Here is a 14,534-nt window from a genome sequence, read left to right on the forward strand (position 1 = left end):
AATTTGAGGGAGAAAAGGTTGCAGGAGAACTTATCTTTGAAGGGCTTCCCCTGATGTACCACCATCTTTGTGACCCCTCCCCTTCTCCAGGACTTGGGCCACTTGGCTATAGCAGTGTGCAGTAATTTCTGTGACCAGTGACTCTTTCCTGAGAATAAGAGTGTAGGCAGACAGAAATCAGGTTAAAGCCTATGAAAATTGCAAATGCCTCTTTAACATGTTTGCACTATCTAATGGATCCTGGTTAAAGATGAGAGAGGAAAGGGGTTTGAAGGATTAAATCCATTGTTTGTAGCACTTCATAATATCTTGTTATGTTTTCCTTCTGTTATTTAATTGTTTACAACAAAGCATAGGCATGGATAAAAGAAATGAAATCTCAGGAGCTGACTTCATCCTCCTAGGCCTTTTCCTGGATATGAAACACATCAGATTTTTTATTGGTGCTATGCTTGTGATTTACACTGTGGCTCTGACTTTGAACTTTGTCCTAATTCTCCTGATCTGCATGGATTCTCACCTCCACACGCCCGTGTACTTCCTGCTCAGCCAACTGGCTCTCATGGACGTGATGTTAATCTCTAGCACAGTACCCAAGATGGCAACCAATTTCTTCTCCGGGAGGAGAAACATATCACGAGTGGCCTGTGGGACTCAGATCTTCTTCTTCCTGACTCTAGGAATTGCTGAGTGCATCCTCATCACCCTCATGTCCTATGACCGGTATGTGGCCATCTGTAACCCTCTGAGATACGCCCTCATCATGAGACAGAAGGTCTGTCTGCAGATGGCTGCCATCTCCTGGGCTGGGGGCGCCCTTACATCACTCGCACACACGGCCTACCCCATGCATTTCCCCACCTGTGGTTCCAGAGAGATTTCCCATTTCCTCTGTGAGGTCATGGCCATTCTAAAATTGGCCTGCCTATGAGAAGGCTGTGATAGTGACAAGCATTGTGGTGCTCCTCATCCCCTTGTCCCTTATCATGTTCTCTTATGCTCTCATCTTCCTTGCCATCCTCCGCATGAAATCCCCAGAGGGAAGGGACAAAGCCTTAGCCACTTGCTCTTCCCACTTGACTGTAGTGTGCCTCTATTACGGCCCTGCCATGGTGGTCTACATGAGGCCTAGTTCCTATCATAATCCCAAGCTGGACCAGGTCCTCCTTGTACTTGGCCCTATTCTCACACCTTTGCTAAATCCTCTGATTTATGGTCTTAGGAACAAAGAAGTGGTGGGGGCCCTAAGGAAGGTACTGAGTTGATGATACTGATGTCAAATTAAAAGAAGAAGATATACCCACCTCTAATCACTAACTTTAATTCAGCCTAAATAAGTTAGACTCCTATGTCAAGAGTTCTTACTTTTCGAGTTATTCATTCAGTAAACAAATATGTAATGAGGGTCTCCTATGTGTCACATACCATTTTATGTACTTTTGATATCCTCTTTAGAATTGCTTTAGAATCCTGGTGGAATTTCCCAGGGTTGTTTTTTTTCTATTTTTAACTGGCATCACTTGTACTTGCCTTCTTTGAAATATCCTTACAATATTAAGTTTCTACCCTGAACCTGTGAACTTCCACAAGTGTGGTGGTGGTAGGAAACTGATGATAAAATTCCACAGAAAATTGCTGGAAAATTGGATCAAAGACAGAACTTTATATCCCTGAGAATCATATAGGTCTCATTCAACCCCTGAAAGAAGCACATCTTGACATAAACCCAGAAATGTTATATGCTTGACTTCTTCATCTTCCAAAACATGCACGCATCCATCCACATACAAAAATGGCCATATATAAACTACTCCTGATGCAGACCACTTTGCATTTCCAAAAGCTTTAATTAAGTTTATTCAAAAGTTGAGCTGTAACACTGCAACAGAGCAAAGAGTAGAATAAAGATAGCCAAGATTACAGATTTTGATCATAATTACAAGGCAACTGAGCATAAACCAGTGGATGGAATGTTTTCACTATTTAGCTCAATCAAATAGTTAATTTGAATGCAATTAACTCATTTAAATAAGTAAAATGATAATATTCCAATGCATCTCGATACTATAATTATTTAGAGAGCCATGAAGTCAATTAAGAAGAAAAGGAAATGCAATTTAAACAAGAATGTGCAGTGGCCTAATGAATTAAAAGGTGTGTGTATAACTCAAGTCTAATGTAGGAAACGAGAACTAACTGCAAGTCAGAAATATCTTGAGGATACGTGGATGAAACTCCTTGATCTACCGAGTGGATAAGCAGAGTAATCAATATCTGAATGCTTAAGACTTGCGAAAGTTAACAACTGAATAAAAGAGAAGTATGATGTGCCAAATGAGATCAAAGACTCAGAGTATTTTATGGTATAAAAATATGAGTCTCTTTAATGATGATTGTATGGACTATGCAAAGACCTGTTGATAGAGAAAGGATCAAATCATCTTAGTCCCTGAGCTGTGGCTTACAAATCAGTTCTTGCTATTTGTTGTTTTTCCCTTGCTGCTTTTAATATGTTTTCTTTGTATTTAATTTTTGATAGTTTGATTAATAGGTGTCTTGGCATGTTTCTCCTTGGATTTATCCTGTATGGGACTCTGTGCTTCCTGGACTTGATTAACTATTTCCTTTCCCATATTAGAGAAGTTTTCAACTATAATCTCTTCAAATATTTTCTCAGTCCCTTTCTTTTTCTCTTCTTCTTCTGGGACCCCTATAATTCGAATGTTGGTGCGTTTAATGTTGTCCCAGAGGTCTCTGAGACTGTCCTCAGTTCTTTTCATTCCTTTTTCTTTATTCTGCTCTGCAGTCGTTATTTCCACTATTTTATCTTCCAGGTCAATTATCCGTTCTTCTGCCTCAGTTATTCTGCTATTGATCCCTTCTAGAGTATTTTTTATTTCATTTATTGTGTTGTTCATCGTTGCTTGTTTCTTCTTTAGTTCTTCTAGGTCCTTGTTAAATGTTTCTTGCATTTTCTCTATTCTATTTCCAAGATTTTGGATCATCTTTACTATCATTATTCTGAATTCTTTTTCAGGTAGACTGCCTATTTCCTCTTCATTTGTTAGGTCTGGTGGGTTTTTACCTTGCTCCTTCATCTGCTGTGTGTTTTTCTGTCTTCTCATTTTGCTTATCTTACTGTGTTTGGGGTCTCCTTTTTGTAGGCTGCAGGTTCATAGTTCCCGTTGTTTTTGGTGTCTGTCCCCAGTGGCTAAGGTTGGTTCAGTGGGTTGTGTAGGTTTCCTGGTGGAGGGGACTAGTGCCTGTGTTCTGGTGGATGAGGCTGGATCTTGTCTTTCTGGTGAGCAGGTCCACGTCTGGTGGTGTGTTTTGGGGTGTCTGTTGCCTTATTATGATTTTAGGCAGCCTCTCTGCTAATGGGTGGGGTTGTGTTCCTGTCTTGCTAGTTGTTTGGCATAGGGTGTCCAGCACTGTAGCTTGCTGGTCGTTGAGTGAAGCTGGGGGCTGGTGTTGAGATGGAGATCTCTGGGAGATTTTCGCCGTTTGATATTATGTGGAGCTGGGAGGTCTCTTGTGGACCAGTGTCCTGAAGTTGGCTCTCCCACCTCAGTGGCACAGCCCTGACTCCTTGCTGGAGCACCAAGAGCCTGTCCTCCACACGGCTCAGAATAAAAGGGAGAAAAAACAGAAAGAAAGAAAGAGGATAAAGTAAAGATAAAATAAAGTTATTAAAATAAAAAATAATTATTAAGAAAAAAATTTGTTTAAAGTAAAAAAAAAAGAAAAAAAACCCCAGACGGTGAGAACCCTAGGACAAATGGTGAAAGCAAAGCTAAACAGACAAAATCTCACACAGAAGCATACACATACACACTCACAAAAAGAGGAAAAGGGGAAAAAATAATATATCTTGTTCCCAAAGTCCACCTCCTCAATTTGGGATGATTCGTTGTCTATTCAGGTATTCCATAGATGCAGGGTACATCAAGTTGATTGTGGAGATTTAATCCTCTGCTCCTGAGGCTGCTGGGAGAGATTTCCCTTTCTCTTCCTTCTTCGCACAGCTCTGGGGGTTCAGCTTTGGATTTGGTCCCGCCTCTGCGCGTAGGTCGCCTGAGGGCGTCTGTTCTTCGCTCAGACAGGACAGGGTTAAAGGAGCAGCTGATTCGGGGGCTCTGGCTCTCTCAGGCTGGGGGGAGGGAGGGGTAAGGAGTGCGGGGCGAGCCTGCGGCGGCAGAGGCCGGCGTGACGTTGCACCAGCCTGAGGTGCGCCGTGCGTTCTCCCGGGGAAGTTGTCCCTGGATCCCCGGACCCTGGCAGTGGCGGGCTGCACAGGCTCCCGGGAGGGGCAGTGTGGAGCGTGACCTGTGCTCGCACACAGGCTTCTTGGTGGCAGCAGCAGCAGCCTTAGCGTCTCATACCCGTCTCTGGGGTCCGCGCTTTTAGCCGTGGCTCGCGCCCGTCTCGGGAGCTCCTTTAAGCAGCGCTCTTAATCCCCTCTCCTTGCGCACCAGGAAACAAAGAGGCAAGAAAGAGTCTCTTGCCCCTTCGGCAGGTCCAGACTTTTTCCTGGACTCCCTCCCGGCTAGCCGTGGTGCACTAACCCCTTCAGGCTATGTTCACGCCGCCAACCTCAGTCCTCTCCCGCCATCGACCAAAGCTGGAGCCTCAGCTCCTAGCCCCGCCTGCCCTGGCCGCTGAGCAGACAAGCCTCTCGGGCTGGTGAGTGCTGGTCGGCACCGATCCTCTGTGTGGGAATCTCTCCGCTTTGCCTTCCTCACCCCTGTTGCTGCGCTCTCCTCTGTGGCTCTGAAGCTTCCCCCTCTGCCACCCGCAGTCTCCGCCCGTGAAGGGGCTTCTAGTGTGTGGAAACCTCTCCTCCTTCACAGCTCCCTCCCACTGGTGCAGTTCCTGTCCCTATTCTTTTGTCTTTGTTTATTCTATTTTCTTTTGCCCTACCCAGGTACGTGGGGAGTTTCTTGCCTTTTGGGAGGTCTGAGGTCTTCTGCCAGCGATCAGTGGGTGCTCTATAGGAGCAGTTCCACGTGTAGATGTATTTCTGATGTATCTGTGGGGAGGAAGGTGATCTCCGCGTCTTACTCTTCCGCCATCTTCTCCAGCCTCCTCACAAATCAGTTCTTGTATGCCAGAGGAATTTAACACTCAACACCTCAGTAAAGACATTACACAATATCAAGAAGAACAGAGTCCATGGCATGTGCAGAGGTAGTCTCTCTGCCACAACTGTGAAGATGCCACCAAATCAGTACTCATCAAAATGAAACCGTCTAAAAGGTCCATGTCAGCATTTTGGTGGCAAAAACTTTCTCAGGCCATGCCTCAGATTTACTGAATAACACTCTGTAGTTACCAAGTTCCAATGTGATCCATATTCCCCACAAAGTTTGAAAAGCACTGATTTAATCCCATTCTTCTCCATCCCCAATTCCACTGTCTTAGTTCAGAATTTCATCCCCTCTCCCTTTATTATTTTAATAGCTTCATTACTGGTATTCATGCCTCAGTCTCTTCCCATTCCATACACTATCCACAAAGTTGCCAGAAGTGAGTTTTCAGCCAGGACAGTGTGTTCCTTCCATTTCCATATTAAAAAAAAATGATAATGCCTATCTTATATTCAAACTCTTTAGCACGGTAAATTATCTAACTGAAATCGAGACTTAACCCTGACTACTTTCTTCCATTCCTTTCATATATTCATACTTCAACTTCATAGAATCATCTCCTTTTCCTTCTCACAGTACTATTTCCACTTGAGTGGAAGTCAACTTTCTTGCCCAAAATGACCTTCTCACCTGCCCTAACCTTTTATTTATGATGTGAACACAGAGCTCGGAGAAAAATTAATTTGGGTTTAATCTTGGCTTGCCAGAGGTGTAGTGTTGGACAATGTACTTATGCCTCTGTGTCCTCATATACAGAACTGGAATTAGTAATACCTGTCAGGGACATAAGGAAATTACATGTCAATAAATACCTGGCCAGTAGCAGTCATTAAATCTCTCTCATTTTCTTCAATTCCTGATTCAAATATCATCTACTTGGACCTTCACTAAAGTTAATCCCTTCCTCTCTCCCTTTCCTCTACACTTGTTTCCAGAGGTTTAAATCTCTAACTCTGCATTTAAGAGTGTGGTATGGCTGTGGCTTCTTTGTCCTGCTAGTGACTGATGGCTTCTCCACTTACGACTGTGCCTACTTGGAATCACCCTTACTTCCAGGTAGAGTGTCATGCACAGCATAGTGATGACTCAGTATTCCCTGCATCATACTGTGATCAGGACCCAAGCATCACACAAAAGCATAAATTGCATAATTCAGTGTCATTAAGGACATTCATGAGGTTGGTGATCTATTTTTTAGAAACAACTAACCAATCAAGAATATTCACAGAAATCAAAGAATTTGCAGGAAAAAGAAAGACAGCATTTTTGAAACGAAGAAAGTAACCCACCTAGGATTCTGAAGTTCTGGGTTTCCTTCCTTTTCTTCCTTTTAATGTATAAAGTAAGTTTGTATGTTTTTTCTTTGCTCCCATGGGTATACAAAAGTTATAGCTATTTACAAAGGAGCTACAGTGTGAATGACCTGAAGACCAACAGAAAAGATTTTCTTTCTTTTATAAAGATATAAAGAAGGAACCACAATGAAATGGGTAGGAGGGGCAGAGACACAGTAGAGTCAGGACCAATACTCATGGATAGGTGACCCAAACACAGGAGGACAATTAAAATTGCAGAGGAATGAGGAGCTTAAGCCCCACATTGGGCTCCCTAGCCTGGAGGTCCTGTACTGGGGAGATGATCACTCAGAATGTTTGGCTTTGAAAGCCAGTTGGCTTATTTCTGGAGCAAGAAATGGTTGTGGGAAACAGAGACTCCAGTCATAAAGAGTGCACACAATATCTCACATGCTCTGAGACCCAGGACAGAAGCAGTAATTTGAAAGGCGCCTGGATCAGACTCACTTGCTGATCATGGAGAATCTCCCAGAGAGGCAGGAGGCAATTGGGACTCACCCTGGGGACATAGATGCTGCAGCAGATATTTTAGGGAGTTCATCCTACCACGAGGACACTAATGCTGCAAAGCACCATTTTAGATTCTCCCTTTTGCTTATTATTCCTGGGACATGGCCCCAACAACCAGTCTTGGGATGCTTCAGGCCATGCAGCTAGCTAGGCAGGGACACATTAGCAGGCCAGATGCCTTAGGACCAACTGAGCCCCCAGCTGCCCCAGGACCTGGCTCTAACTACTAGGGGGCCCAGGATCCAGCCCCACCTACCAGTGGCCAATACAAGCACCAGGACCTCCAAGGCCCTGCAGCCAACCCTGTCAAGAAATGGCCCAATCACCAGCAGACCAGCAAATCCCCAAGATAGGATTGCCTTTTCTCAGGATTGCTTTGACTATTTAGGGTCTTTTGTTTTTCCATACAAATTTTAAAATTATTCTACCTTTGTGGGAAATGCCATTGGTATTTTGGGAAGGATTGAATTAAATCTGTAGATTGCCTTGGATAGTATGGTCATTTTAACACTATTAAATCTTCCAAAAATATATGGAAGAAAATAAGAACAAGCTAGTTACCATTACTGAAATTGAATCAGTAATTTAAAAACTCCCCACAAACAAAAGTCCAGGACCAGATGGCTTCACAGGTGAATTCTACCAAATACTCAGAGAAGAGTTAACACCTATCCTTCTCAAGTTCCAAATTACAAAGGAAGGATTACTTCCAAACTCACTGTATGAGGCCAGGATCACCCTGATACCAAAACCATACAAAGATATCACATACACACACAAATAAATAAATAAAGAGAAAATTACAGGCCCATATCACTGATAAACATAAATGCAAAAAAATCAACAAAATACCAGCAGGCTGAATCCAATAATACATTGAAAGGATCACACACCAAGATCAAGTGGGATTTACCACAGGGATGCAAGGATTCTTCAATATCTGGAAATCAATCAATGACAAACTGAAGCATAAAAAGTATATAATCATCTCAATAGATGCAGAAAAAGCTTTTGACAAAATTCAACACCCATTTATGATAAAAACTTTCCAGAAAGTGAGCACAGAGGGAACCTATCTCAACATAATAAAGGCCATATATGACAAAAACACAGCGAACATTATACTCTATGGTAAAAAGCTGAAAGCATTTCCTCTAAGATCAGAATCAAGACAAGGATGCCCACAGGATGGGAATAAAGACTCCACTCTTGCCACTTTTATTCAACATAGCTTTGGAAATCCTAGCCATGATGATCAGAGAAGAAAAAGAAATAAAAGGAATCCAAGTTGGAAAAGAAGTTAAACTCACTGTTTGCAGATGACATGCTACTATACATAGAAAATCCTAAAGACACCACTAGAACTCATCAATGAGTTCAGTACAGTTGCAGGATACAAAATTAGTATATGGAGATCTGTTGCATTTCTATACATGAACAATAAAATGTCAGAAATAGACATTAAGGAAACAATCCCATTTACCTTCACATCAAAAAATATATATAAAATACCTAGCAACAAACCTGCCTAGGGAGGCAAAAACCTGTACTCTGAAAACTGTAAGATACTGATGAAAGAAACTGAAGATGACACAAACAGATGGAAAGATATACCATGTTCTTGGATTGGAAGAATCAATACTGTTAAAATAACCATACTACCCAAGGCAATCTACAGGTTCAATGCAATCCCAATCAAAATACAAATGGCATTTTTTACAAAACTAGAACAAAATATTTTAAAATTTATATGGAAACACAAAAACTCTGAATATCCAAAGCAATCTTGAGAAAGGAGAACGGAGCTGGAGGAACAATGTTCCCTGACTTCAGACTGTACTACAAAGCTACAGTAATCAAAACAGTATGGTCCTGGCACACACACACACACACACACACACACACACACACACACACACAGACACACACACACACAACACACACAACACACACATGGATCAGTGGAACAGGATAGAGATCCCCGAAATAAACCCACACACTTATGGTCAATTAATCTATGACAAAGGAAGCAAGAATATACAATGGAGAAAACACAGAATCTTCAATAAATGGTGCTAAGAAAACTGGACAGATACATGCAAAATAATGAAATTAGAACATTCTCTAACACCATATACAAAAATAAACTCAAAATTGATTAAAGACCTAATTGTAAGACCTGATACTATAAAACTTCTGGAGGAAAACAGAGACAGAACACTTTTTGAGATAAATCTCAACAATATTTTTTTGGATGCATCTCCCAAAGAAAAGAAAAGCAAAAATAAACAAATGGTACTAATTAAACTTGAAAGATTTGCACAGCAAAGGAAACCATTGACAAAATGAAAAGACAATTTTTGAATAGGAGAAAATATCTGTAAATGATATGACTAATAAGGGATTAATTCCCAACATATATAAACAGCTCATACAACCCAATATCAAACAAAACAAAACAAAACAAAAACCTGCTTTAAGGGCAGAAGATGTGAATGGACATTTTTCCAAAGAGGAAATGCAGATGGCCAACAGGCATCTGAAAAGATGCTCAACATTCCTAGTCATCAGGGAAATGCAAATCAAAACCACAATGAGATATCACCTCACACCTGTCAGAATGGCTATCATCAAAAAGAACACAAATAACAAATGTTGATGAGGATGTGGAGAAAAGGGAACCCTCATACACTGTTGGTGGGAATGTAAATTGGAGCAGCCACCATGGAAAATAGTATGAAGTTTCCTCAAAAAAACTAAAAATAAAACTACCATATGACCCAGGAATTCCACATCTGGGTATATATTCAAAGAAAACAAAACCACTAATTCTAAAAGATACATGCACCCCAATGTTCATAGTAGCATTATTTACAATTTCTGGGATATGGAAACAACCTAAATGTCCATCAACAGATGAATGGATAAAGCATAAGTGGTATATATATACAATGGAATACTACTCAGCCATAAAATGAATGAGATACATGGGAGGAGCTTCAAGATGGTGGAAGAGTAAGACGTGGAGATCACCTTCCTCTCCACAAATGCATCAGAAATACATCTACATGTGGAACAGCTCCTACAGAACACCTACTGAACGCTGGCAGAAGACCTCAGACCTCCCAAAGGCAAGAAACTCCCCACGCACCTGGGTAGGGCAAAAGAAAAAAGAAAAAACAGAGACAAAAGAATAGGGATGGGACCTGCACCAGTGGGAGGGAGCTGTGAAGGAGGAAAGGTTTCCACACATTAGGAAGCCCCTTCACGGGTGCAGACTGCAGGTGGCGGAGGTGGGGAGCTCTGGAGCCATGGAGGAGAGCGCAGCAACAGTGGTGCGGAGGGCAAAGCAGAGAGATTCCCACATAGAGGATTGGTGCTGACCTGCACTCACCAGCCCGAGAGGCTTGTCTGCTCACCTGCCTGGACGGGCAGGGGCTGGGAGCTGAGGCTCGGGCTTCAGAGGTCAGACCCCAGGGAGAGGACTGGGGTTGGCTGCGTGAACACAGCCTGAAGGGGGCTAATGGGCCACGGCTAGCCGGGAGGGAGTCCAGGCAAAAGTCTGGAGCTGCCGAAGAGGCAAGAGACTTTTCCTTGCCTCTTTGTTTCCTGGTGCATGAGGATAGGGGATTAACAGTGTCGCTTAAAGGAGCTCCAGAGACAGGCATGAGCCGCGGCTATCGGCGCGGACCACAGAGACGGGCATGAGATGATAAGGCTGCTGCTGCTGACATCAAGAAGCCTGTGCGCAAGTACAGGTCATTACCCAAACCAACCCTCCAGGGAGCCTGTGCTGCCTGCCACTGCCAGGGTCCCGGGATCCAGGGACATCTTTCCTGGGAGAACACAGGGCACGCCTCAGGCTGGTGCAATGCCACGCTGGCGTCTGCCACCGCAGGCTGGCCCCGCATCCGCCTCCCTCCCCGTGGCCTGAGTGAGCCAGAGCCCCGTCCTGTCTGAGCGAAGAACAGATACCCTCAGGCGACCTACACGCAGAGGCAGGTCCATATCCAAAGCTGAACCGCGGCAGCTGTGTGAACAAAGAAGAGAAAGGGAAATTTCACCCAGCAGCCTCAGGAGCAGCGGATTAAATCTCCACAATCAACTTGATGTACCCTGCATCTGTGGAATACATGAATAGACAACGAATCATCACAAATTGAGGAGGTGGACTTTGGGAGCAAAGATATATATATTTTTTTCCCTTTTTCTCTTTTTGTGGGTGTGTAGGTGTATGATTCTGTGTGTGATTTTGTCTGTATAGCTTTGCTTTTACCATTTGTCCTAGGGTTCTCTCTGTCTGTTTTTTCTCTTTTTTTCCTTAGTACAGTTTTTAGTGCTCATTATCATTGGTGGATTTATGCTTTGGTTTGGTTGCTCTCTTCTTTCCTTCTTACTTTATTTTCTTTTTTATTACTTTTATTTTTTTACTTCTAATAATTATTTTTTATTTTGATAACTTTATTTTATTTTTCTTTCTTTTTTCTCCCTTTTGTTCTGAGTCGTGTGGCTGACAGGGTCTTGGTGCTCTGGCCAGCTGTCAGGCCTGTGCCTCTGAGGTGGGAGAGCCAAGTTCAGGACATTGGTACACCAGAGACCTCCCAGCTCCACATAATATCAAATGGTGAAACCTCTCCCAGAGACCTCCATCTCAATGCGAAGACCCAGCTTCACTCAACGCCCAGCAAGCTACAGTGCTGGACACCCTATACCAAACAACCAGCAAGACAGGAACACAAACCCACCCATTGGCATAGAGTCTGCCTAAAATCATAATAAGGTCACAGACACCCCAAAACACACCATTGGATGCGGTCCTGCCCACCAGAAAGACAAGATCCAGGCTCATCCTCCAAAACACAGGCACCAGTCGCCTCTACCAGGAAGCCTAAACAACCCACTGAAACAACCTTAACCACTGGGGGTAGACACCAAAAACAATGGGAACTACGAACCTGCAGCCTGCGAAAAGGACACCCCAAACCAAGTAAGTTAAGCAAAATGAGAAGACAGAGAAATGCACAGCAGATGAAGGAGCAAGGTAAAAACCCACCAGACCAAACAAGTGAAGAGGAAATAGGCAGTCTACCTGAAAAAGAATTCAGAATAATGATAGTAAAGATGATCCAAAATCTTGGAAACAGAATGGAGAAAACACAAGAAACGTTTAACAGCGACCTAGAAGACCTAAAGAGCAAACAAACAATGATGAAACACAATAAATGAAAATTTTAAATCTCTAGAAGGAATCAATTGCAGAAAAACTGAGGCAGAAGAACGGATAAGTGACCTGGAAGATAAAATAGTGGAAATAACTACTGCAGAGCAGAATAAACAAAAAAGAATGAAAAGAATTGAGGACAGTCTCAGAGACCTCTGGGACAACATTAAATGTGCCAACATTTGAATTATAGGGTTCCCAGAAGAAGAAGAAAAAAAGAAAGGGACTGAGAAAATATTTGCAGAGATTATAGCTGAAAACTTCCCTAATATGGGAAAGGTAATAGTTAATCAAGTCCAGGAAGTGCAGAGAGCCCCATACAGGATAAATCCAAAGAGAAACACGCCAAGACACATATTAATTAAACAATTAAAAATTAAATACAATGAAAAAATATTAAAAGCAGCAAGGGAAAAGCAACAAATAACATATAAGAGAATCCCCATAAGGTTAACAGCTGCTCTTTCAGCAGAAACTCTGCAAGCCAGAAGGGAGTGGCAGGACATGTTTAAAGTGATGAAAGGGAAAAACCTACAACCAAGATTACTCTACCAGCAAGGAACTCATTGAGTCATCAGAGAAATTAAAACATTTACAGACAAGAAAAAGCTAAGAGGTTTCAACACCACCAAACCAGCTTTACAACAAATGCTAAAGGAACTACCCTAGGCAGGAAACACAAGAGAAGGAAAAGACCTACAATAACAAACCCAAAATTAAGAAAATGTGAATAGAAGCATACATATCAATAATTACCTTAAATGTAAATGGATTAAATGTTCCAACAAAAAGACATAGACTGGCTGAATGGATACAAAAATGAGACCCGTATATATGCTGTCTACAAGAGATTCACTTCAGACCTAGGGACATATACAGACTGAAAGTGAGGGGATAGAAAAAGATATTGCATGCAAATGGAAACCAAAAGAAAGCTGGAGTAGCTATTCTCATATCAGACAAAATAGACTTTAAAATAAAGACTATTACAAGAGACAAAGAAGGACACTACATAATGATCAAGGGATCAATCCAAGAAGAAGATATAACTTTGTAAATATTTATGCACCCAACATAGGAGGACCTCAGTACTTAAGGCACATGCTAACAACCATAAAAGGGGAAATTGAGAGTAATACAATCATACTACAGGACTTTAACATCCCACTTTCACCAATGGACAGATCATCCAAAATGAAAATAAATAAGGAAAAACAAGCTTTAAATGATACATTAAACAAGATGGACTTAATTGATATTTATAGGACATTACATCCCAAAACAAGAGAATACAATTTCTTCTCAAGTGCTCATGGAACATTCTCCAGGATAGACCATATCTTGGGTCACAAATCAAGCCTTGGTAAATTTAAGAAAATTGAAATCGTATCAAGTATCTTTTCCAACCACAGTGCTGAGACTACATATCAATTACAGGAAAATATCTGTAAAAATACAAACACATGGAGGCTAAACAATACACTGCTTAATAACCAAGAGATCACTGAAGAAATCAAAGAGTAAATTTAAAACTACCTAGAAGGATATGACAATGAAATTGCAATGTCCCAAATCATATGGGAGGCAGCAAAAGCAGTTCTAAGAGGGAAGTATATAGCAATACAATCCCACCTCAAGAAACAAGAAACATCTCAAATAAACACCCTAACCTTACACATAAAGCAATTAAAGAAAGAAGAGCAAAAGAAACCCCAAAGTTAGCAAAAGGAAAGAAATCATAATAAAGATCAGATCAGAAAAAAATGAAATAGAAATGAAGGAAACAATACCAAAGATCAATAAAACTAAAAGCTGTTTTTTTGAGAAGATAAACAAAATTGATAAACCATTAGCCAGACTCATCAAGAAAAAAGGGAGAAGACTCAAACCAATAGAATTAGAAATGAAAAAGGAGAAGTAGCAACAGACACTGCAGAAATACAATGGATCATGAGAGATCACTACAAGCAACTCTATGCCAATAAAATGGACAACCTGGAAGAAATGGACAAATTCTTAGAAAAGCACAACCTTCCAAATCTGAACCAGGAAGAAATAGAAAATATAAACAGAGCAATCACAAGCACTGAAATTAAGACTGTGATTAAAAATCTTCCAAAAAACAAAAGCCCAGGACCCGATGGCTTCACAGGCGAATTCTATCAAACATTTAGAGAAAGGCTAACATCTATCTTTCTCAAACTCTTCCAAAATACAGCAGAGGGAGGAATACTCCCAAACTCATTCTACAAGGCCACCATCATCCTGATACCAAAACCAGACACTGATGTCACAAAGAAA

At 41.7% G+C, this 14,534-nt stretch overlaps 1 protein-coding gene across 1 annotated transcript; it reads left to right on the forward strand.

The window, feature by feature from the left end:
* The first annotated feature begins 358 nt into the window (after window positions 1-358).
* On the forward strand, window positions 359-1,265 carry LOC132518627 (olfactory receptor 2V1-like). The gene is given in 2 exon segments (XM_060146603.1): window positions 359-924; window positions 926-1,265. Coding segments are annotated over 2 exon segments (906 nt in total).
* The last annotated feature ends 13,269 nt before the right edge of the window (window positions 1,266-14,534 follow it).

The sequence above is a fragment of the Lagenorhynchus albirostris genome, chromosome 3, assembly GCF_949774975.1.
Source record: "Lagenorhynchus albirostris chromosome 3, mLagAlb1.1, whole genome shotgun sequence".
Taxonomy (NCBI): Eukaryota; Metazoa; Chordata; class Mammalia; order Artiodactyla; family Delphinidae; genus Lagenorhynchus; species Lagenorhynchus albirostris.